The 26,766-nt window shown below is 40.6% G+C and overlaps 1 protein-coding gene across 12 annotated transcripts in view; it reads right to left on the bottom strand.

Annotated features, from left to right (window-relative positions):
• KALRN (kalirin RhoGEF kinase) overlaps positions 1 to 26,766 on the bottom strand; it is a 484,760-nt gene that overhangs the window by 202,392 nt on the left and 255,602 nt on the right. For all 12 annotated transcript variants that reach the window (XM_048309150.1, XM_048309144.1, XM_048309140.1 and 9 more), the window contains exon 11: positions 19,836 to 19,958. In XM_048309150.1, coding sequence (XP_048165107.1) covers positions 19,836 to 19,958 — 123 coding nt within the window. The remainder of the gene's footprint in view (positions 1 to 19,835; positions 19,959 to 26,766) is intronic.

Below are 26,766 nucleotides of genomic sequence, written 5' to 3'. Positions count from 1 at the left end.
CAATAGCAGCATTTCCTAGTGGCATTGCCATCTGTGAAAGGAGAACGTGTAAAGCCACGTAGACTAATCTCCGAGTACACATGAAATAATTTCTTATTTGAAACACACCACTCCAACACAATCCTGCCAGGCACAGCAATAGGACTTCCCACTTATTTATTTCCAAGCTCCCTGCAACTTCTCAAAGATAATGCAATGAAGCAAGCGGGACTCACCAGCTCAGGCTACCATGCCTCACGTGACACTCAGCCACCAGCTCACTGCAATGGCCTCCCAACTGCTCTCACATTACAGCATGTAATCATGCTAGGCAGAGATGTCTCAGCCCCAAGAAATATTTGCCTTTTCACTGGCTTTTGTGAGACAGACCATGTCTTCAAGCTCCTTCTATGCTTTTTTCCTCTTTCTGCTGTCCTGCAATGCATTTCTAAATGGAGTGAGTCTATGCGATTTGTCTGCAGCTGCCAATATGTAAAGCTCATTTCCAGTTTGCCCAGGGCACGTACCTGCCCTGCACTACCTAAAAATTTGAACGCTGCACTGTCCTGAACAGCTAGGGCCCTTGTGATATGAGGTGTATGACTCCTACTTTACAGAGAGGGAACGGAAGAACCCAGAAGCAAATTAATGTACCCAAGATATGCCAGACTGTCAAGTAAGAGAGGGGAACTCCATTCAACTTACCTCAGGTTTCAAGCTACCTGCCTATCCTTTCTCTCTCTTTTTCACATTTCTGGAAAACACCACTCAACTAATACACCAGAGAGTCTCATAAACAACAGGAGAAATGGAAAGGGAGTGCAGTCATCTTCTCCAGAACCATGGAGCTATGCCTTCGTCAGCTGTGTTTAGCAAACTAAACGTAGCCAGCCCTTGCCATCATATAAAAGATTTCTTCACTCAAAATGAGGCCAACAGCTCTTTGGTATTCAACACTTAACAAAAATAAGGAGAGACAAAGATACCAACTTAAGGGTCCTTCCATTACTGGGCTAGATCTTCAGAACTTCTTGGCATTGGCTTAAGACTGCTCCCGGTGGGAATTTTAACCTCTGCTTCAATAGAAGCAGAATTGTAGCACCTTCCTTGTCAAAATCCTCCTCAGTTTAGAAATGCATTAACTTGATGCATATACACAAAATACCTTTGAACACCGTGGACACATGTACTTCTGAGCCACACATGAACACTGTCAAAAATAAAAGCCATGAATCAAGCCATGTTGTTCCTACTTAGGTAATATCCTGCTGCAGCCAACAGTTGTTGTTTGAGAAAATATTCAATACAGAGATGGAACACTGACCTCCAAGTGTTTAATGGGGGAAAATATTTCCAGTTATAAAAAGCAAAAAGAAAACATCTCATTCAGTGTTCATCTTCCCAGTTTCTGAGGGCTGACTATAAATATCTGGTATTTGCATTTCTCCTTTTGGATTGTGAAGAACATATTCAAGACAGTTTTGTTACCAATTGTAAATTTTTATTCCCTCACTTTCAGGCTACTGCTATAATGGTTAGGCTGTTAACAGCAGCAAAATTTTATGTTTTAATAATCATTTTTTGGAAACCTCTTTAGCTGAGAGTTTGTAAAAAATGTTCCATTTAATGTGATCTGAATTAGGGTCCGGTTTCACTTAACAGCATCCTTTCTGAATGATCCTCTTCCAATAGTATTTGGAGTGTATGCCAAAGCTAGCACTATTTTTCAAAGTCTAGTCCACCCCCGGGTTTTTCACACATTACCACTACAACAGCTCACACAGCAGTCCAGCTCCCTGAGCAGAAGACTGTTCCTGCTTTTATATGTATTATTTAGTTTACTTGTAAATGCCTTCCTTTTCTCCATGTGGCACAGATTTGGGACACAGAACACTTTTGTTGAAATACAGTCTGAACACAGCTTTGCTGCATTTGTCCCTAACACATTTAGGTCCATCTCTGTTGAAAGCCATCACAGTTTACGGACTCCAACATGTGCTGTGTTGAATTACCTAAGGATGAGATGAGTTCACTGATACAATGACCAGATGTAAATACGCTGGTGAAAAGGATGTAGGTTGGATCCTAGACTTTGGGGGAAAAAGAATGCAGACTGGCCTCAAAAGAAGCTCTGGCTTCACTGCACAGATAATAAAAGATGTAGCAGCCCCTTTGCATTGCACAAGATTTTCTGAAGGCAAAGGGGATTTTCTGCAGGGAAGCTGGTTGGGTGTGGAAGGAGCCACATTTAGTGTTTTCCCTGGGCTGCGACAGGCACTGTCAGCATACAGGGCTGCTTCCCTGAAGAATTCATACCTAATTTTGGATGTGTTTGCATAAATGTGTCATGCACAAAAAGTTTGAACACAGAGCATTTTGAGTATGGAGTAATTTTTGTTCACCTCTTGTTCTGTCTCTGTCCACTGATGTCACAGGTAAGTGTCTGGATTTTAAAAACAGATAAAGTTTATGATAGGAAAAACAACTAATGGTTATATTCCTGCTCATTCTAGAAGGAAGGCCTGGTACTGAGAGATTTCCAGCTCACTGTTGCAGATTTAAGAGACTTAGATACATTTTAAATAAGCAACCACATTTGGGAGTTACCCACCCCTCTCCTTGAGCTCCTGAGGCTGACGTGCTCATGAAAAGACTGTCCTCTCTTGTCAGCTGTCGAGATGTACACACAGCACAGGCCAAATAAGCCAGAGGTTACTCATCTGCTAAGGGCCTGCTCTATTTCTCTTCTGTTTGTTTGCTTAAAGTGCACATAAATCATACCAGAAGATGTTACACATATCAAATATTTTAATGCACAACTATTTCTCTACAAGCACTGAACCAAAGCGCTGTTGAACCTGAGAGCTTCATCCTGGTTGGTGCTATAATGCTGCACTGCTTCCTTGCTCCCTACATTTTCATCCTGAGCTTGCTCTCTTGTTAGTAAACTCTTGGGGGTACACACCCTTATTTTGTTTGAAGCACTTTGTACTTTTTTGGTGTGACACAACCCTGGATCTGTCAGGGTGGGAATCCAAGAGAGAATTAAGTTTTACAATGAAGAAAAGCATGAAATGCCTCCTTGTCCCATCATCCCCAGCCAGAAGAGGTTAGCTCAGATTCCCAGCCCTGCTGAGATCCGGCTGCAGGATGGGATCTGGCGCATCTGCAAACTGGCGTCACAGTTCAAAACTTTGGAAGAAGGTAAGATCTAATGCAACTGCAGAAGCAAATTTTTGCTACTAGAAGGACAATCATGGCTGTCCCATTTTCTGCAAACTACAGATCCATGGAAGTTTTCTGTAGTATTCTGAAGAAGGTGACACCAAAAATGACTAATCCCTGTAGAAGGGAGATCCCATGAAGAATTTCTCAGGTTCATCTGTGGAGATTAGTTCCTCACAAATAATAATAGCACGAGTTATCCAGAAAAAAAATAATCTATGAGGCATACAATGATATGCTTTCTGAAATTTTAGGGTTGTGTGGCATTTTTTCTTAATATTGTATTAACCCACGACAGAACTGTCAGGTGCAAACCCTTGAAATTCTCAGTGAACTGCTACAAGGCATTCTACACTTCTGCACCATTTCACGCACAAAACCAGCTTCCACCTCCTATCTCTTAAAAATCTTTGTAGATCAATCTTTGCATAATGACCTATTTCTACCATGAAATCTGCAAACACAAGGGAAATATACCTATATCTTTGTGATCTTCCCCACATTTTTAAGGCATCCCTCAATTTAGTGCAGCATTTTGGTTTTGGCCCAAGTGGTTTTACAGAAAATTATTCCATGTAGTTTTTATTTACTGCTAGGAACTACATGTGCAACTAGTTTATTGCTGCATGTTTCTAGGCTGATTACATTGAAAATAGCTGTGTCTAGTGGTAGTCCAGGGCAGAGTTCATGGCCTTAATCTGGACAATTTTTTTCCAGAAAATCTCTCCCTGCACACTATTTTACAGCAGTTTATTATATTTGAAGGGTTTTTATGGTAACTGTCTCCAAGTTCTCCAATGTGTTCTGAGCCATTCCCACCAGCCAGAGAAAGATGTTGGTTGTAAACATGAGGAGAAACATGAGGGAGGGGAACAGGGCAGGTGATCAGATACATGATCACATTAAACACAAACTACATGCCCTAGACTTCACTTCCCAAGTAGATGATGAGATAAGGGGAATGAGGTAGCACTAGCCTGTATCAACCAAGTTCTGGGGCTGTGCAAGGCAGTTCCAGGTTCCTTGTGTTGATTCAGAGAGCTTTGTCACCAGGGTTTTACCACGAAAAAGGCGTGGAAGAGATGGCATCTCTGGAAGCCAGTAAGTACCAACTAGAGAGAGAAAGAGGACTAGCTTAGATCTGATATTCTTGACTAAAGACTAGTGATGTGAATCCCTTATTATGCCTGCAGGTTGAAGTTTAGGAGACTTATTAGGCTTTCTCTGAAGTGATATCTCCTTTATGTTCTTTAGAGTTGTGACTCGACTCTTCAACGCCAAAGATGAAATCTCTGTATCAGCACTCCTGCTGGGAAGTTGGGATGTTGAGACAAAGTTCAAAGCCTGATCCATCTCTTCCTGAAAGCAGTAAAAAGGATTTTACTGACTTCAGGGAGAACTGGGTCAGCCTTCTAACCATCTCCCCAAGATCACAGGAGGAGAGAAAAAAATGGCAAAGAGCTAAAAATAGTACTCTGGAGGCCTGGTACCTGTTCTGTGCACAGACAGTGAGTAGAACTCCTGCCCAAAGAAACTACAGCACGATTCACATTGGCAAAACCATAACTATAGAGCTGATTCTGCAGTTCTTGTCAAACCTTATAAACTACTGTTATCCTTAATTATGAAGCTCAGTTACTGCTATCAGATTTTTTGCTCAAGCTACTTTGTTAAAATTAGCTCCAGTATTTGTTGAGGTTAAGTGATCTCACAGTCAGGCCTTTGTGGAGAATTATATCTTTAGTAACTTGATATTCTAAAGCTAAAATAAGTGACCACAATGAAACATTTCTTTGATAAAGAAATCTGGGGTTTAAGGAAGCATCCATCTTTGTCAAAATTCCTCCTCCCTTAAGAAGGGCAAAGGCTAAGTGCATATGATGATCTAATATAAGTTGTGATTTTATTCCGTTTGAATTGCACATAATCAAATCAAGATACATATTCTTACTTGTGCTCTGTGGCTCTAATTCAAAACAGACTTACCAGGAATTACAGTTACAGAAGTTACAGGCAGAACATCTCTCTGAGGTCATGCAGCCACTCACTCTGTCAGTACAAGATTGTTCCCCACTGCACACTAGAATGGAAACTTCTTCAGACCTTTTAAAAAAATATTCAGGCTAATGAAGTTTCCATCAGCACCTTCTTCTTCAGACTGTCCTTCCCTTAAATACGGCAATTCATCTTTAGTTTTTCTTGTCATAATTTTACCCCAGTTCTCCGTGCACTCATATCATGCTGATACTATTGACTACTTTACACCTCCAGTAATTTCATTATTTCAGTGAACTGTATAAAATGCTATATATAATATACTGTATATAATATGTTTTAAATATAAGCATATGGCATTTTTCAGTATTAATTAGATATGAAATATTCCCAGGAATGACAAGGTGGATACAACCCAGAATCCTCACTGACCATTGTGAAGAACCAAGTATCTTTCCATGCATTGTTACTTTTATTTATGATTTTTCCCTCAGGGCTCCCATACAAACCAAGATGAATTTATTATTTGAATTTAAAAGAGTGACACTTACACATTACATCAACTGCTGAAATACCAGATAAATTGATTAAAAGCTACCTTCAAACTAATAAATAAGCAAGATTGGAATTAATAGTGGGAATACATTAGCAAAAAGAATTCCTCTTAGTGCTGTTTCATATTGAGTGCTTACTTTAGATTAAAAAAAAAGTTGGCTATGGTGTATTTCATCCCATCAATTGTTCATCTTAATCAGGAGTGCACTCATACCTCAAGTAGAAAACACTCCCATTACCACAATCATGCTAATTAACTCCAGTGTGATGACAACCATTACTCAACGAAATGCCAGTGAAATATACAGTGAAATAATGTCTTAAATTATATCTAAAATCACACACATCATCCAATATTAGTAAGTATGTAAAGACACATAGATGCACATCTGTGTGTACATACTACAAATACACAAAGAACAAAAGCTGGCTTGGCAAAGATCTACACTTCTCAGCCCCTTCAATGTCATCCTGAGACCAAGAGAGGCAGACAGCTGGGAAAGCAAATTACATGGAGGCTCATTTTGTGCTTATAAGAATATTTCAGTTTTTATTTTCTGCCACCTTACTGCTCTTCTGGTAGAAGCATATCCAAACAGAATATCAAAATGAGATGATGAAATACCCCTGCTGTTTCACTATTTTATGGTCTTTACAAGGATCTATAAGAATTAGGAAACATATTTGAAATTGATGATTATTGGCTAGGTTTTATTCTAGTATTTTATTCTTGGTAATATACATGAAAATAGCTTGGTCCCTTCACTTTGAGACCATCCTTGTACAGGAACAGGAATGTGAAAGTGAGCAGCAGCAGGGAAAGAAAGACAATGAAGACAACAAAACAATTGTTCTGGTACCAAACATGAAACCAAACTGATTCTGCTCACTGTTATGCAGCACAGAAAGTGTACCACTAAAACAGAATTATCACTGCCCAATTTCATAACTGAGTAACTTGCAGAGTGTACAACTGAGAGCTGCTCAAGTGACTGTATGGTAACTGAGCCTTTGAAATTCAGCAAAAATGAAGAAAGCATTTTCTTTTGTGGAAATGACAAGGGAGCACAAGAAAGCAAACTGTCAGGAGTGAAATGCAGCTCCTTTTGAAAGCTTCTTAAATGATTAATATCATCAAAAAACCCAGGTGGTTCACAGCAAAGCTCCACAACTTCTTTATGATAGGGGCAAAAGGGAAAGCGGGTGGTGAAGAAATAAACATGCAGCAGCTCCAAGGTGAGCAGCAATTCAGGAGGGCATGGTATTGTTTTCTGTCCCAGAAGCTCAGTTCACATCTTTTCTGAGCCCTACAGACATGAGTGCAATTAAGACAGCTTTATCAAGTCCAGTTGGACTCCTGAATTGAAGTAACTCCAGGCATTCTGGATTTAATATCATGCTCATGGTTTGGAGATTTCAAAGACATGGCAACAACAGTATTCAAAGGCTTTGGGCTGTCTTCAGCACTGTGAAAAGCCAGCACTAAGTACAACTGGCATCATGGTTGCCTTGAAAACAGAAGCAGAAATAAACTTGTGAGAATGTGAATTCTGTGCCTGTATTTTTATAAAAGCTACTTTAAATAAGATAGCAAAGCATTTCCTCTCCATTTCCCTCACAGCCACTACCCTGACTCAGCTATGCTCTTATTGCCATGAATGTGGGGACAGGCTATTACATCTTTCCTGAAGCCCATTTGAAGTGGCATGGGACTGTTCATAGAATGAGATAATGTTTAATGGACGAAAATTCGGCAAAACTTTGACCCACATTCTCCTGAGCTTTCAGCTTAAGAATTCCTACACAGCTGAATATTGAGACCAGGCAGTCTGGAGCACAAGACAGTGCTGTATATACATCACATAACAATCATTCTTTCTGTCTGGTAATATATGACAAAAATGCAACACAGCCTGCTGCAAAAAGGTAAGTGTACCACTAATGCATCATAGGACCTCCAGATTTGCAGTGAGCTCTTTTTGCCATAAGTGAAAAGCCACCTCTGACAAGCAAACTGATTGTTGACAGAAAAAAATACAGAGGAAGATACACCACATCCTTTTAGCACAGTTAGTGCACTGCTGCTACCTGAGGAAGGATGCCGAGGTTTAATTACATTTTTGCTGCCGCTCCTTTGAAATACAGATTTCCTCCCTGACACGCTGCATTGCATCAGCTCCTGTGCACCAGCCCAGGTGGGAGTGGTGCAGGAGATGCTCTCAGTGAGGGCATCACATCATGTGGTGCCATGTCCTAGCACTGTCTATATTCCCTGGAGATTCAGAGGGAAGCAGGGAGCCCCTTGGTGTTCTCCTGGATCCCTCCTACTTGCGCTGTTAAATTTAACTAGTAGCAAGGAATCACTTAAAAATTCATCACTTAAAAAAAAAAAAAGCACTTTCCTTCCAGAATAAACCTCACACTTCAGTACATTGCCTGCCAGAAACAAACACACAATTAGAATAAAACACTGACACTTCTGTTCACAATTTGGATAATTCCATTTGACAAGAGGAGGCTTCTCAACATACTCTATGAACAGGAATAGTAATACACCACTTAGATAACATCCATCTCCATCTCCCTGCTCTCTGGACCTCAGATAATTGCATGGAGAATGCCCCTCTGCTATCTACAATAATAAAACAGTCTCCTTCAGCTTCAATTAAAATTGAAGTAACTTTTTACTCCACTTCCTTGTTCTAGCTGAGCATCTTTAGGAGCAGGTCAGCAAAACGGTCCCTTTGGATTGAGAATCTCTTCACTATCAACATTAATTCGTCTCTCTGTCGTGCTTTACACACTGGAATTTGTTTCAAATGAGTAGAAACCATTCTCTGAATCTTACTCGATTTATAAACCCATTTTTCACCACTGTTATTTCTCTGACATTTGAACTGTCTGTAAGGCTTACCCATCAAATTAGTTCTTCAGAGGTGCCACCAAAGCAGGATGGACTAATGGCTTTGTCTTCCCCAAAACTTCAAAAGATTAACATCTCCTGTAACACCTAGGGAGATGTATTGCATACTTACACTGAGGAAAAATGGAAGGAGGTTTCACTACCCTGGAAGTAACAGAACATTTTATTTATTTTATACCAGACTTTAGAAAAGTTCCAGACAGGAACTAACATTTTTCATGTTGGCCAGAAATCACTCATATGGGGTCCATTTTAAAAATGTGTTCTACTGTGTGAATGAAATTCAATTCAGCTTATCCATAAGCACAACAAAGATTTAGAAAAATATCACGGTTTTATTTCTGGCTCTTATTAGGGGGCCACACATGATCTGAGATAAATATATCTTAATAATGACTTACAGTGAGAGATCTGGTACAGAGGCATTCCCACCAGAAATTTTCATGCTATAAAACATACTGATTCTTGGCAAGTGGTAGATCTCCATGAATATCAGAGGCATATGAGATACTGCCTCTGTAGTCAAGATCCACCATATCCTGATGGCTTTCTACTGTATTCTTTATTTAGTGTTGCTGAGTCCTTCCTTCTCCGTATCCAATCCCCTTCAAAAATCCCAAATCAACCCCCAAAGGATAAGACTGGCCATGATACGAGACGAAAGCAAAGATCAGAGAAATTCTCTTTGAGTTGTCTTTTGATCTCTCTCTGCCTGCTGTCCCTGTGCCAAACCCCAAACAGTAGGATCTGGGCACCTACCCCCACCCTGGAGACATGTCCAGCACGTCCAAACTGCAAGTCACTCTCCTCCCAGCATTCTCATCCAAAATCTCCTTTTTGCACATCCCGATGCTAGCACACAAATCAGATTCGCGTCTGTGCTCTGAAAAATCTCTTTTTTTCTGTCCCACATTTACATGCGCCTGCCTATAAAAAAACCTTAAATTTGCAATGGTTAAATGACCCACTGACCCAATTCCCCATCCCAAGGGGGAGCACACTCAGAAGAGATGACTGGCATTTCAGCGTGGCTGCACAGCCCTGGCCGTGCTGCGGGGCTGCTTCTCTCCCGTTTGGTTTTCAGTGCATGACAGAGGAGTGGAGCCTGAGCAGTGCCCATCACTCAGTGTGCACTGAGGAACTGTGCTGTGGCACAGATGAAACTGTGAATCCTTTGGGAAAGGGCCTGGAACTGGGAGGAGCAGCTCTCCACCCCGAGTCAGAAAAGGTTACCTTTTTCCAAAGGAGGAGAGTTATAAATGCATTCCTGGCTGGGTAGCATTTGTCTGAGCCACTTTTGTGGTGGGAACAAACACCTACCTCTGATTTTCAAGAGGTTTCAATTAGGTCTATTTTGAGCCTAAAACAAACCCAAGAAGACAACAGAAAGTAACACTGAGATTGTACCAGACCCTTCTCCCCCACCGTGGAGCACTGCAGGTTTCCAGTCCTTCCTGTACTTAACTTTGATGTGTGGGCATTGACAAATCCAAGCTCTGGTTTGTCAATATAAATCCTGGCCACTGGCAAAACAACCAGGGGCCAGAGGCCCAACGCCAGTGGTGTCAGCCATCTCTCCTCTCCAGGCAGAGACACCCTTCATTCCACCCAACAGTGCACTCGCTTCAGCTGACACATTTAATGTGAAGGCTGCACTGCCCATTCCCTGATATTAACGAGTCACAACCACCCTTTTACACTGTGTGCTTCTGAACTGAGCCTTAACTTTACTCCAAAGGAGGCAACAGCAGGCTCGGCTCTCTGCTTGCTGCAAAGCTGTGGATCTCACCAGTGTGACAAAGACTCACCTACACTGTACAGAAAAAATCCAGCACTGACAAAATCTCATGCATTGGACAAAACACCCTAATAAAAATGAGAGTCATGTTAATAGGAGCTGGTGCCATTGTTCTGGAGCACGCAGTGGTTTCTGTTGTATCAGCTGCATACTAAAACAGGCAGTCATGCTAAACTAACACGTGTGCACACGCTCACTGACAGTTCAGAGACACCTCCTGTCTCAGTTCCTGACTTCTTGCAAATTCTGTAATTTCCTTCTCCCCAAACAAGCTTCATTTTAAATGTAGAGGCATGACAAGGATGATTCTGCCTGCTTTCCTCATGTCAATCTTCGAATTTCTCTCCCTAGCTCAGCAAAGGAGGAGAGGGCTCTGTATGTGGTGGTGCTCTGAACCAGACACTAAACAAAGGTGCCTAAATGCCTTGAACCAGGAGCCATTTCCATAGTGACACAAAACAGTGCTTCCTCGGGACGTGGTTACGCAAAACTAGACCTCACAGACCACATGGAGGGCAATATTAATGGCTGGGCTACAAGCACTGAATCAACAAGTGAATTATTTATACACACATTAAGATTTCTGTCCCTATTCACACATGTAATTCCAAAAGAACTGTGTAAATCCATTGAGATTTCCCTATCTTATAGAGGGGAAATGGAGATCTGAACACTCTTCCAGGAAAATAAAATTTAAAAATAGGTTTATATGCAATAAAATGCTGGTTGAATATTTCAATTTATGTATAATCAGTATAAAGCCTCTGCAATAGTCTCATAAGGCAAGTGTAGTTTTTAGACAATTCAAACACCTGATGTGGGACTAAGAGAACATCCTTCATCTGGACAATCAGGGATCCACGACTGGGAAAGAAGAGAGGGACAGTCACACTGCCAAGCAGCTTCTCCGCATTGCAGAGCCATCGAACTAGATTCTCCACTCTTTAGAACAAGTTAATTATAAGCAAGTTGTCTGAAATTGGAATGTGATTTTGTTCTAAACCTTGTGCAGCAGAATGATCAATGGAACTCGGTCTATTTCCAGAAAATTTGCGCAATGATAACAAATACTTAAAATTTGTCCTTGAAAATTATTTTGCTCTGTTACTGCATACAAATCTCTTATATTGGCTTAATCTACATGAAATTTCCTTTTTACCAGTGCCTGCAAAGCAGCATACTTGTGACTGGCAGCAATGTCATAACCCGTTGCTGTGGCTCATGTTGTGCTGTTCTCCTAAAGCCACCACTGGCTGGCCCAGAGGCAGCAGCACAGCCCGGGGCAGGTCCTTCAACTGCACTAGAACAGAATCACAAACTAAAAATGCTGATATGATTCACAGTGTCACTCTTTTTCCCTGGAGCCTCCCCGTTATCAATAGCTACAAGAAATTGAAGCATACCAGTCCACCATCATTACAAATGAGACTTGGACATTGCTGCAATTAATCTTCTGGAATCGATAAGGTACAGTTTGATAACCCACTGACCTGCCAATAAGAAGAGCACAAAGAAAAATGACCAAAAAGTTTTAAAAGCCTTTAGATGATGATGGTTTTCATCAACACAGACAGGTCAGTCAGAACAGCAGCAGTTCTTTTAAGTGGGTATATTTCACAGAAATTGTCAGACCTTTTGTTTCAGCTCTAGGTTTATTCAGTTGATACATCAGTATCATAATGGATATATTTTTAGTACTCAGTTTATATAACATATCAGTGCTATAATTTTCCAGTGTTCTCTTTAAGAAGTTTTGGGCCTTGAAGAAACAAATTCCAGGATTTATCTTCTTTAGGAAACATTGGCTGTCTTTTCTGATTCAAAAAGAAATCAGTTCAAAATCTCAGAATTCAGCACACAATAGAAATTCTATTTTCCAGAACCTCCAGAATTAAAAATATATATTTCTTAAATAGCTTCATTGTCTCCCTTTCTGCCATGGGAAGAGCATTATGCATTTATAGGAAATTAAAGGAACATATTTTAAAGACACAAAAATAAACCTACCCAAATAAACCAGTGATAGGAAGCTAGCTCCTGGCAATTGTGAAAAAAATGCACTGTGTTGCCAAGACTTGAGATAGGGAGTATTTAGATTGTGAATCATGCGGCAGGAGGTTTAATGAAAAGATTCAGCTGTCAAGTGCTTTTGGAAGAGAAGAAATAGGAAAGAAAATCACCTTGAGCTGGAGGAGAAATACACTGAAATGCAAACTCAAAGACATGGCATAATAGACACAGCTCTTCATATGACTGCCAGGAAGATCTCTGTGCCATTATAGAGCCTGTCTAAAACAGGTTCCCCACTACCACTAGATCATGGAGTACCACTGGCCACCAATTCAATTCCATGGCTTCCAGAATATTTGCCAGGCTGCTGCTACTGGAGTCTCCATGGGACTGATATCCATAATGTGCTCTGAAGAGTCCTTCCTTCACACTTCCTCAGGGAAAACACATCTCACATGCCCTGCTTCTGACTTAGGTCTGGCAGTCGAGTCCCCACAGCATCACATCCGACCCAGGCAATCTGCCCAGCCCTTCCCAGCCTTTCTGGTTCTTGGCCCAGGCTGTGCAGAACCATTTTGGTATCTCTGCTCTTGCAATGCAGATACGCTCTGAGGCACCCAGAGGCTTCTAGACTTCATGCACAGAGTTGTAATACAGCTCCCATGATAAACTATCCAGCCCCCAGGTATTCTGTTAGAAGGTTTTGGATCCAGCAGTCCCTAGATAACCTTCACAGACAGCCCATGTATTGGCAATTCCACTGATCTCTGCTGGCTGTGACTGCCAGATGCAGCCTGATGCCAGCCAGGAGGAGAAACCAAGAGTTCTGGAGCTCCTGCACCGTGGTACAAAGGCCTGTGTAATCTTCTGCCAGTGGGCATTTTTTCCTCTTTGTGTAGAAGTGAATACATTTACATAAATGAACAGGAAAAAGCAGATTATAGCTTCAGAACTTGCTAATGGCCACGTAAAGGATGATGAAAATAAGAGTAGATCTGATTTTTTGTTGCCTGTCTCATGCTTTTGTTATTTTAAAAAAGATTTGGCATTACTGAAAGTACAGTTATTTTTGCCAACTTTGAGCATATTTCTTACCAGGTTTAATTGTCTGCTTTCTCCCTGTTTTGGGTTAAGATTTCATCCTACATAAGATTTTAGTCACTCAGCCCAAAGGGAAAAACCCAGTATACCCAGCAAGCTATTCCTTTCAACAACCAGATAGGTCACAAAACTGCAAAAAGTAAAACAAAATAATAGTTAAAAAACCCACCCTGGGACAATGCTTCCTAAGTGCTCATTATCAACATGGACTCTTAATTTATTCCTAGCTGTTTTACATCAGTACCGAACTTCATGCCAAACTTTAGAACAACAACATCCAACAGAGCTGGAATTTGTATGGGAAAGCACTAGGTTTTTATCCTGAAGGCCAAACAAGTAGCTGTTTGCAATTCAGCTTTGGCCTGACTATTCCATTACCACACTTAATTTTAAAGCAGTTCAAGTAAAACTGTGTAGGACTGAGAGGTCACACAACACCATTTTTACCTGCAAAATTTCTTACTGGATCCTCTGGACATTTCACATGACAAACAACATGATCATATTTTTTCAACATATTTGCACCTAAAGTTCTTTTTATCTGCAAGGGCTTTTCAAAAACTTTGAACTGACAGTATTTTAGGAACAGCAGAACGGAGGAAGGGAATACTCTAGAAAGGAATAGTGGAGAACAAATTGCTTCTTAGATGAGGAATATCACCTGAGCCTTGATTTCTTATAGCTGATACAGGCCCTTGGCTTGCAAGGTCTCTGCTGAAAGCCTTCATTTACAGAAAATATATTTAACTCCCTGAGATGAATAAAAGGAAGAGCTGAATCTTAAAGGAACTGTGCATGTACACATAAGGGTAACTTTGATGATACAAACCTACAAAGCCAGTGTTCAGGTGTTTAATCATCATCTTCCAAAGCTGTCTTGGAGGAAGGCAAGCACAGATATCCAAGAACAGGAAAACTGAATGGCTTCCCAAATGCCAGAGTGCAAAGTCCAGCATTTTTTTCACATTTTGTCTGGCTCTTCTTCTTTGTAATAATTCAAGAACAGTCCACTACATTGCACTTATACCTTGGCAGAATGAATCCCATAAAGCTTTAAAAGTCAGGAATAGAAGATCCAGCCATGTACCTACATCAAAACTGTTTTAGACACAAGGCCTGAACCAAGAGTTGCTGCACTGGACAAACCCCACGAACTCTGATGGCCACACAGCCTCCAGTCACTCTTCTTACTGTGTTTGATAAGAAGGGACAGCCTTCTTATTTTGAGCCAAGGCTGTTAAGAACATGTGCTTTGTTGTGATATTTCACCTTATAAACATCAGTGCCTTTGGATTACCATGAAAAATACACCAACTGTTGCATGAAAACACACACACAGGTACTGAGTGCAAACCCAGTTGTAGCTGTGAGCTGAATGTGGCCCAAGAGCCTTGAGAAAAGCGCCAAAGATCTGAGGGCAGCTTATCCCATAAACACAGATGACAAGCACCACCTTGACTTGAACCGTGGACAGCCCAGGTCTGCACTTAAAAAAATGAAATATTAGGGGGGTTGTTTTTCTGGGTGACCTTGAACAACGTGGGTTTTGGCAGGGGTGGGAGAACACCACGGGACAGGGAGCGAGCCAGCTTCCACTTCTGCTTCATTTCACTGCGAGACAATGTTTGGTTAGTTTGGATGAGAAACATCGGCTCTGTTTCCCATTAGGGCTCAAGGCTCTCCAGCGCATTGCGAGTGCCATCTGCAGGTGGAAATCCGCACCGGTTCGCCGGCCAAAGGGCGGATAAACCTGAACGACAGGAAATCTTATCGGCACGTCTGAGGGAAAAGCTCGTAAAGGCAGAAAGGCGACAGAAATGCTCGTTTCAGACCATTCACGAAACCGCTCAGACCTGTGGCAGCAGAATGCAAGGGATTGTCAGAGCAGCTTCCCAGTACCTTTCCTAATTCTGCAGCAGCACAAAGGCAGCAATGCTCTTTGTGAGCAGAGGATGCTGAGAAGGCCACCTTAACCTCTGATTGCTGGGAATGCCACAAGAGAGGAAAATGATCTGTGACCCTCTCTTCATATACAGAGAACAACGCATGCAGTTCAGCTAGGTAGTGCTGAAGTGTTGGGAGAATTTTCCAACTGGAAGGCATGCCGTTTTCAGGATAAAAGCCCTGAATAAGGAAAAGTTAAAGAGCCTAAAATAAAATTGTCTTTTCATTTACAACCATAACTGGCCGAACTACAGTTAATCTGATTTGCAAAAAATAACTCCAGCCAAGCAAAGAGGCCATCATTGGAACATTGTAGCTACATCCACAGTGATATTCCTTTGGTGATGTCTTGATAATGCCAGGCTACTAAATTTCAGGGCACAGCAGGCCCTGTGCTGTGCCGAGGTTGGCACTTCCACAGCAGCAGCCTGTGAACAGTATTAGCACCGACCGAGAAACAGTTGCAGGTATATACAAGACAACAACCTCCCTCCCAGGAGCTCAGGCTTTTTAATCCAAATTCAAACATTTGCCATCTGTGTGTTCCGTGTAGTATAAATACAGTCAGAAAAATTGCCAGAGCTTTGTCTAAACAGCAGTTATGAGAGAAAGAGACCCCAAATTACATTTCCTACTGCCCACAACACAGCGCTGTAAAATCACTGACATTTTTCTGAGCACAGCTGCATGCAGGAATGGGATCTATTTGGGCCATGCCTGATTGAATCATTACATCCAGATTTATCAATCTGCAGTTTCTAATCAGACTTAGAGGGAGCATGTTCCACCTCTCAATCTAGTGCCTTGGCAGGTCAGTCAATCAGAGCATTTCTCAGCACAGCAATACCAGACACAAGACTCTGGTAAACATGCAGTAAGGCAAAACTAGGAATGTTTTGCCCCCTGTTAAAAATGTCAAGAAGACTCCTGAAAATTGCTTCTAGTCTGACCTTTGCAAATGCCCTCCTGAAACAGCAAGAAATAAGAACAAATATATCAGAGCCAAAGAGAGCGTATTTTTGAGAATAAATTTATACTGTATGGCAGGCTAAGCATTCTTATCAGAGAACTGCCAATAGAAAATACTATTGCTTATATTGTCAAGCTCACCAGGTGTGTCAGGTGAAGACTTTTTATATTAAGAAAAATAAACATAATCCTTTTTATTGCCAGGAAAGCTACTAATTAACATCCTGATGAGGGGAATGGGCAAACCCAATAGTTTGTTGAGGATGATGGCATATCTGCTCTATTACATGATTATATTGGGAAAAAGTCCTGCCAGTTATCCACCCTAGTCATGGCAAAGATGTTTGCTAGCTTGAGAAAAATAAAAAAATATTTAAACTTAGAATTAATTTCCAACCAACTCTAAAGTGTTAAGCATCAAGAAGGGAATTAGGAAGAATAAAAATTGGTCATAATCAGAGTAGAAAGGAGATTTATTCCCCAACGGCAAAATCAACCCCACTAGAAGCTTCTGCAAGAGAATTCCAGGCGTGATAGATTTATGGCCTCTCCTCTTACCCTCACTTTTACTCTGTCCAAAGCAAAGAGTATTGTATTCCCAAGTCCTTGACCTCAGATAAAGCCTGAGATTCCTTTCACTTCCCCTCACTGCGTGTCCCCATGTCCATTTGCCAGCACTACATTCCACTGTCACACTGCAGACAGGCCTCATAAATTAGCAATGATATTCTCATGTGAATGCACCAGAGGAAGCTATTCCTGTCAAAGCTGTTGGGGAGGAACCAGGTTCAATTTGTGTCAATTATTTGGAATTAGGAGGCATCATAAACTTCATATTCACAGCAGTCCAGGCAGAGCAATGAGATGCTCATTGATTCTACTCATCAGCTGTAAAGGAATCAGATTCAGAGGAACCCAAGAGGTTCTATAACCATGTAAATGACACTTCTTTCTTTCCTCTGCATCGCCCTTTGAAACACCCGCCTTCATCTGAACACATGTGGTCACCCAGTGAACAGAATTCATTTGCTCTGAATTTGGCCTAGTGAAGTGAAAGGAAATGTGTCTCAAGTTATTCACAGAGAGATGTGCTGAAACGGTATAGAAGGAGGCCTAACAGGGAGGTTAGAGAAGTCTTCAGCAAAGTAATTATATTTTGACTTACCCTAGTACCTACACATGCAAACTGCACACTGGAAGGTTCCTCAGCCCTGATGAGGGGATGTGTCTCCAAATTACATCAGCCAGGGGAGCAGTGGCCAAATGAGCTGTTGTTTCCATGTGCAGACAGTTACATGGCTGGCTCTCATCTCTACTGTCAGGACCGTGTTATTTTTCTGTCTCTTCTCACCTGCTCATAATTTGTTTCCTACATCTCTAGTTAAGTCATACTCAAAGAGGAGGTAGAAAAAAATGCTAACTGTGACCCAGAAAACGTGAGATGGAATGGGAATTATGAAGATAATGTATCAGAAGTGAGTGATTTAGAAAATATTAATGACACAAAGGACATGAAATCACCTTGTTTCAGCTCCTGTATATTACATGATCCTAATCTTCATTTGCTAGCCCAGTATAGCATCCACTCACAGCTGACTCAAGCACTCATTCTGGAGAGGCCCCTAATATTGATTTTAGGATGAAAACTAACCCTATCTTGTGCTTTTGGATGAGGCCTTATAGAACCACGGTTTTCAACCTCCAGCCTAAAATCCATTTTAAGAAATTTGCAGAAATTTAAACTTTTAGAAATTCAAGCCTATTACCAGAAAGCTTAAATCCACAGGTGATCCCATGAAATTTTAGAAACCCACCAATACAGAACTGCTGCTTTCAGACTGTGTGATCTGTCAATGGTATGTAAGGATTTCCCATCACAGCTGAAAGGTAACACTGAAATTCATTAGCAAGCCAAGCAATGGGATACTCCATCAAGAACTGAACATCTAATGAAAAGAAGAATGTTGGTAATCTAAATCTCCAACAACACAGATAGGAAAATATTTTCAAGGGATTGGTGAATAAAAACATATTAGCAGAATTCAATATGTTGAATATGGTTGAGGCACATAGGACAAGACGTGCCAACATTCTACAGGTATTTCAGGGTTGTTAATTCGTCCCATTTCCTGGGATTTATCTCCTTAAGAGAGATAAATAAGACTACAGGGATATAAACAAGGGAATAATAATAAAAAAAGAGATTGAGAGAAATATAAATTCAATATGAGAGAGAGGAGAAAAAAAATGTTGTCGGTAGCTGCCATCAGGCAGTGAAATATTTTCCCTGAGGAAACAGTAAAAGAGGTACGTCCCTGTTACTGGAAATATCTTAAACTAAACTAGGCCAGCACATGGGAAAGGTTTTGCAGAAAACCAAAACTAAAATATAACAAATTTTCATCTTATGCCACAGTGAGACATTTGAGCAATAACCTGCCCTGTGTGCATCAGGAAGACAAAGCATTTGATACATTTTGCTTTATGTAAATCAATCAGGAATTTATCCAAAATACCCAAAGGAGAAGTACTGTTACAGATTATCAGTTACAGATAGAAGATGTTTCAAATCTACCCCAAAAGAGTGTAACACAGTCTGGCAGCCAGAGCTGAGACTGGAAAATTTCTGACCATGGATACTTAGGGGGGAAAAAAAAAGCACTACTCAATCCATGGAAGAACTTACCAAAGGTCCTCTTTTTTTTAATTTCTATAAATAAGGACAGGATGTATATTTAAACATCTACTATGACTCCACTTTGAGGAAAATTTGTGAGATTTTGGCTTCGTACTAAATTCCTGGAAAAATCTTGCTTACAGTGTTCTATGAGGAAAATTAATAACAATAACAATGTCTACCTGTAATGATTGCCTCTCATTCCAAAACAAAAAATCCCTTCTGCATAATGCACTGAAGGATGGGAAGGGTACTAGTCCTTACTGCAAACACTCTCTGATGTTTCCCCTGCTTCCCCCCTTATGCTCAAGGCCCTCAGTTTCCACCGTAGCAGTTACGATTGATTTTTTCATTGCTCTCACTCATAACCATTCTCCTCTATGTCCCAACAGTTTGTGCTACTTTCCTGTAAACTGCTTGTAATTCCTCATGGGCTTTGAGACCTTTCATCGACCCAGTGTGGTGATTTTCTGACTGTAAGTCCTGCCACTATCCTGCTCTGCAGTGTTCATGCTGACTTCCAGACCTCGGTGACTGAATCCCGGGCAGCATCAAATGATTGAAGAGAGCAGTGTGACCCAAAACAGCGATACCTTTTTCTAAATATGCAAAAGGAGTAACAAAAATCAAGCCAGACAACAGAAGTCTCTGACTCTTACCTGTGCTACCTCTTCAAAATCATCATGTCTTTTCTGCAGCGCGCGTGCTCTGTGTAGAGACTTCCCCACTCCTGTGTGTTTGCTCAGAAAGGCTTCCCCATGGTTTTCAATCCAGTCCAGTACCTGCCAGAAAAGAAGAACATCCAGTTACCTCTCCTGTCTCAGCAGCACAGAGAAATCCTGTGAAGGTGAGGATGGAACAGCTCCAGAGGAATGCTTTGTGCTTGCTGTGGCTGAACACAAGCAGCTCTGTCAAAGTCCATTCTAACTGGAGAGAAGATAAATGCTCATGGACGCTATTGCTAAATTAGGTTTATTGAATTTTTGCTATTCAATTTATTTTGAAGTGTAGCTTAGTTATTTGAGCCTGGCAGATATTAAATATTTACTTTCACACAGATGACTTTTGGGGGAAGGCAATCAGAAATCTGGAATCTTTTACAGGAAGTACCCTCTGATGAGCTTGTGTAAACTGCAAAACAGCAACAGCTGATTTCACACCTCAGTGTGAGAGGGAGTCCAAAAGCATGGTGGAAGGATCAGTTAAAATCTATTTTATGTGGACAGAAAGCATTATCAGAGTTACTGGAATGAAAAGGCTGAGAAACCTACACTGCAGGCCATTAAATATTGACAATGTGAACCCTCCAAGCATTTCAGGTTCTTGAGTTCCAAGTGTTAACTGATCCTTATGGAAAAGTAGGATGACTAATCTGATATTCTGAGAGTTACAGAGGATTCTCTTTTAAAAGTATGTTATCTCTATGAGCACCATCCATGTGGAGTTTCTCCTCACAGTAACACGGGCACTAAAATATAGATCAAATCTGTCTGGAGTCTACTACAAGCTGGAAAAAAACCCCAAACTTGACAATATTAGGTTGGGAAATTTCAGGATGAGATTGATACTCTGTTCTTCTCTTTCCCAACACACAAAAGCTAAGGGAATACAGAGTACTTGAGCAGCACTAGAATTTCTGTAACTGGTGGGACTTCCTTCAGCAAGGAGCCCTGCACTCGCAGCGAGTTCTGGATCCCCACTGCAGCCAATGCTGGTGGACAGGGAAACAACAGCTGGAACTTCTGTCACTCTGAAGGGACAAGACACTGCAAGCAGACCCAGGATAGTGATAGTATCAGAGATATTATTGATTAAGCCTAGAAACCTACCACTGGAGACATGGAAGATGTGATTATTTGTTTATTTATTTATTATTTCAGGCAAGTAAAACTATTTCATGGTTTGAATCTAAGCCGCCTGGGCTCTGAGCTTTTTTTGTAATGTAGATCCCAGGCATATTTTATAGGAAGTCCGAGGTACAAACAAACCTTTATACACATATATTTATGTTCCAACCCTATTTCTTTACAAAGAAAAGCATTTTTTTAATTAATATTTTGTGCTTACAACTTATTTTCCATCCACAGCATACAAGTAATTTCACAGAACGGAGTATCAAAGCACTTCATGTCCTGAAGGGAGAACACATATTTGGCACAAGTGACACTGTGGGGATGAGGAAGCAGGACCAGAAGTGTTGGCAGTTCAGTCATCATTCCTGCTTCCATTTCTCTGACCAGCTTGTCTCCCACTTGCTCTGCACAGAGAATCCCAAATATATTTCTTCAAATTGTTTGAAATCCATGTCCCAACTGGTCTGCTAAGAGTTTTTCTGCAATATATTTTTGACCAGGAATGACTATATGACTTATAAGAACAATTATTGGGGGCCAATCTCCAAGCATTTGTGTCATTAACAGTCTTCAAATAATCCCATTAACAACCTCTTTCCTCTTGTCAGTTTTCAACGTATCTATTAAAAATGGAAGCAGAGCCAAATTCAAGTTTGGAAAAAATCTCATCTAATATTCTTTTTCAAATAGAAAATGGCTTTACTTTAAACAATGTTTCATATTAAATTAGTATGCAGTATGTGTTTTTTATTTATTAATAATTGATAGCCACTTACTGTAACTCTGAAGAAAACTATTCCAATAACTTTTTCATGCTTAAAGCATTGAAGTAGTAATTAGAGAATAACTTGCTGAATAGCACTTTCTGCTCTTGGAAACCCATGTTAACATGTCTGATCACTCCAGTCATCAATGAATTTGTTTTCACAATCATTCTGTGAACTACATAAATGCTATAATTTCATTTTGCATAGAAGAGAAGAAAATAAAAACATTACATATATACATTACAGATATTATATAAAAAGACTAAGTGAATTCCTGAGGTGTCTCACGAAGCTGGGAAAAGACAGGATATTAGGATGAGGCTCTGATAACCCAATAGCCATAATTAACTAAAGAATCCTCAGCATTTCCTAAGGTGCTAATAAAGATAGTATGTTTTTTCCTTATATAAAGCACTTGGATCACAATAATCTGCAAACGCGGACAAATATCACATTTTTGTTTCCATCATAAAAGACACAGAAAGTTGGCACTTAAAAAAGCTGAGATATGGAACAACTGATGTATGGAATAACTGAGTGAATAAAACTACAGCAAGAACATAAATCTGTGTGGAGACATAGCTCTTATTCCCCAGTGCAAACAATGAGAAGTGTTAAGCAGTCAGTCTGTGGCAAATGCAGGAACAACTCTGAAAGGTCCCATCAAACCTGAAATCACCAGCACTTGTAAACATCTACATGTCAGTGTATTTGGAGAAATTCTTCCTTACCCCGAAGAAAGGAAATGTCTTTAGAACTAGAATAAGTATGTAATAATTCAAGATAAACATTTAACATTGTAATTGAGAGCACAGACTGTATAACTTGCTCCACTGCCAAAAATTAACATCCTGAGATACAGGTAGACATTGAAGTTACAGTGACTTAGTTCAAATAATTTTATTATCCCTTAAAAACTTAAGCAGCTTGAAGATGCCATTAAAAACGCAGTTAAGAGTGTTTTCCAAATTAAATCTTCAGGTTTCCTAATTGTGCTTTATTGCCAAGCTGCATTTTATTCTAGCTAGGAAATGGCTGTAATTCATGAGTTCTTTGGAATTAAAATACTGTGCTACAGACAGATCCATCATCTGAGGTGTTTCTTGAAGCATAAAATGTATTTTATAACTCCAGTATATGCCAGCTCTCTAGGGTGCATTTACTCCTGTGCTTGCACTGGTTTGAAAGGTGCTTGAGAAAGGCCCTCGTGCTCTGCAGCTCCTGCACAGTGAAGCCTGACCCTGCCTGACCCTGCAGCTGAGTTCCAGGCCAACCACTGCCGTGTGGACACACTCCCCATGCAGGCAGCCTTGTCCAGTCCAGGCTGCTGTCCATTACATAGTCCTGCATTAATGAAAACATGGCTGAGTTCAGACTTCAAGACATCTCCAAGAATGGGTGCAGCCATCCCTGGAATCACCTAGGAAGCATCATAACTCACAGACAGCTGCTGAAAGGATTGTAGGGTAAGTCTTGGTGTTTTACCTTCACCAGTGGCAAATTCCCATCCCACACCTTACTGACCCAGTCACTATTGTCAAGCTCATTGGGGTAGCTGTTTCTCCTGTTCCTCTGCTAAAAATGTGTTAATATCTTTTTTTAAAAAAAATGTATTTCACTAGTTTAAGATCAAAAATGATAGAAGGATTATTTTCTATTATGATGTGCATCTCCTGTTTCCTTATCTTCTCAGGGCCACAATTACACACCCAAAAAACCATGCAGCAAACTCAGGTCACTGAGAAAATGAAATAAAACTCAGTACAGCTACAGCAGGCTGACTGTGCCAGCTATTACAGTCATTATATGGCTGGATAAACACAAGATTCAAAATGCTGCCTGGAGGAAGAATAGCCCTAACTGTCCCTGTAGAATGATCTGTGTAACTGCTGAAATAATACTAGTGGCAATTCCGACAGGTTTCATCTGAGCACAGCACTGGGAAGCAGGTGCTTTGAAGAGAGCCACTTCCAGAGCCCTCTCCACACTCCTTTTTGCAGAGGATTAAAGTCCTGCCTACAGGAAATCTATGACCTACAGCACAACTAAACTGGCAAAACAAATCCTGCCCAGGTGAGGTCAGGGAAAAATGTACTTGAGAGTCCACTTGCAGGGAACGTTGATAGTTTGTATGGGATATCGTAGGAAAACATGGGAAGAAAGAGATGGAAGAATGGTTTTAGAGGAAAAAGGTTGAAGAAGCAATCAGGCAATAATTTAGCAAAGCTCTGGGATGATAATTGCTCTTCCTCTAAGCTAATTTGTATGATGGGAATATGGCAAGATGATTGCATGAGTGCAGTTAAGGTCAAGTTATTTAAAAACTTTAAAAAAAGTTAATTTGATTTTTAAATAATAAGAAAAAGCAATGGGGCTCTATTTCAAAAGGGCAGACAGACATTTCAATGTAGCACTTTGAAGTCTCTTTCTGTAGGTATCTTTCCTAATCAGGAAATGTGAAAACTAAAAAACATCTCTTAACTTTATCCAATTTAAATCAAAATCTCCTTGGGAACCAATTCCTTCCTTGCAAGTTCTCATGATCTGCACCCATTTTACATGAATACAAAATGTCAAAGGAAGTAGTAAATCCATTACTTTAAGGAACTATATCTGCTGTTGAAGTTAGTTGAAAGACTTCTGTATTTTCACATCTTTTAAACTACATTTCTTTTAGCAGAAATAAATGAAGATGAAACGAAGATGACTTGGGTAAGAATCACAGAATCATTTAAGTCAGAAAAGAACTTTAATATCAGACTCTAACCAATAACCCAGCACTGCCAAGCCCACCACTAAACCAGGTCCCTAAGATTGTGCGTGTCTTTTAAATGCCTCCAGGGGCGGTGTGTCCACACTTTCCCAGGCAGCCTGAACACTGAGGGTTGCTCAAACACAGCCGTCCCTGACCCCTGCCCTCATGCAACAGGAAGAGATGAGAAGTGTGAGCTGGTGATTAAGATGCAGCGTGTTGTACCAGCAGTGACAGAGCACCCTGACTTTTGCATTTGACCCAGGCCATGTCGAACAGTTCCACTGCTCCTGAGTGAGGTGGCCCACTGAAGTGTCTTGGCCAAGGGAAGCATTAATCTTTGTTACCCTAGGACTCACTGTTGTTGCCATAGTGACTCTAAAAACTAGCTTACTCTGAAAACTGAAAATAAATGATACCATTTTACACTTCAGCAGTTAAGAGTCAGATCTTGATCTCAAAACAGTACCAACCTGGTATAACTCAAAGGAGTTAGTTTAACTCTTTGGTAACAGAGCTGTAATAAATTCCAGAGCTATCCCACCTAATTTATTCAGCTTTAAATGAGGCCCCATTTCAAATAGGTGCATTAAGCATTGCCTAACTTTAAACATGTGGATAATGCCTCTAAAATCTTGTAGTGAGAGGAAGCCAAGCAGTGTCAGGCTGCCCCTATGAGCACTTTCTTTCTTGCTCTTGAGACACTATGGGCTAACTAAACGCTGGTGTGATACCAGGAATTCATATGGCACTTCAAAACTCACAAGAATCAAACCTTATCTTTACTTCTTCTGTAGCTGCTATTAGGAATGCTCTCTAACTCCAAGGCCCTGCATGTCTGAAACTCCTATTCCAGAATCTCTGCCTTTGCCAAGCCTGCTTTTTGTAACCAAGAAATGCAGTTAAAAGGTTCGTATTTCAGATCATACTTTACATCCAAAGCTTATTGTAAACGTTTTGTTCCACTGCACAGCAACAAAATCCAATCTTTTCTGTCAAAGCCCTTCAAAATTCTACAAGCCTAGTTAGTAATACTTACTGGATGTACTAGATTTTGCAAATACAAGACAGAATCTCTTGGCAGAAGATGCTTCATTTTCTTCTAGCAGAACTAGAAGCTATACATCATATATGCATTTATGAACAACACAGTTCAAAGAAGATGTGCTCTCAGGTTACCCACAAACCCCTCCTTTATTGGGAGGCAAAAGGGCCTTTAAGAGATACTTTGCCCATTTGCCAGGGAGACCACTGACTATGAGCAAAGGCAGCAGCCAGTGTGGGATTGTCAATTTCTATCCATTGGCGTTCCACCTAGTGGGTAATGCTGTTCTGTGCAGCATGGCAACCCCTGGCCTGCTACCAGGCCCTCCAGGAGAACTTGGTGTCAGCAACAGCACCAGGGAAGACAGAACAAACACTGAGAATCAGAAGAAAAACAAAATAAAAAATCCCCCCAAACCCACAACAACTCAAGGAGACTTAAGAAATACTAATCCTCTGTAATGAATAAAATGCACACAAAGTCTGATTTAAATCAGTTTCTTTTTGTATTCCAAATCATTGCTGAAAATAGATTTCTTTTCCTTATTATCCCTGGCCTTGTCACAGCAGGGTAATGTCAAGTAAAGGTCTAGCTGAGAAAATATACTGAAATACAAAGGAACTTATCCTCTGGTTTTCCTGCTATTATTAATGGTTTATAATAGAACCCAAAACAAAAGTCAGTCATTCTCATCTGTGGATTTTACCTCCTAATAAAAACTGATCTCCCTTTTTCACTTCTTTCTTCATTATAAATTTATGTTGGTGGCACAATAAAATATTGTTACAAAATATTTTAAAGATGGGGATCACACCTCATGTTTTAACAAGAAACATCAACTTTGGCTCCCATGAAATCATTTTTATTTCCAAAGGCATCTATATCTGACTTTGAAACTCAGATCTTGTTCCTAGAAAAACCACAGCGAAGTTTCAACTGCCTTCAGCAAATGTGGATCAAAGACCTCATGTTTGTCAAGTTAAGAGGCAGTACCTAGTTGTGCATCCAGCAGGATCTGAGTCTCTGGACACACATCTCAACACCATGTTCTATTTCCCATGTAGCAACCTGTGAACATGTGTAGTTCATAGGACAGCATGTCCCAAGCTGCACATGTTGATGCAGGTAAGTGCAGTCCCCATGGACAGGTAGAGCCCTGCTGGTGCAGCTCAG

The sequence above is a fragment of the Corvus hawaiiensis genome, chromosome 7, assembly GCF_020740725.1.
Source record: "Corvus hawaiiensis isolate bCorHaw1 chromosome 7, bCorHaw1.pri.cur, whole genome shotgun sequence".
Lineage (NCBI taxonomy): Eukaryota > Metazoa > Chordata > Aves > Passeriformes > Corvidae > Corvus > Corvus hawaiiensis.
This window is presented reverse-complemented; position numbering and strand designations above follow the sequence as displayed.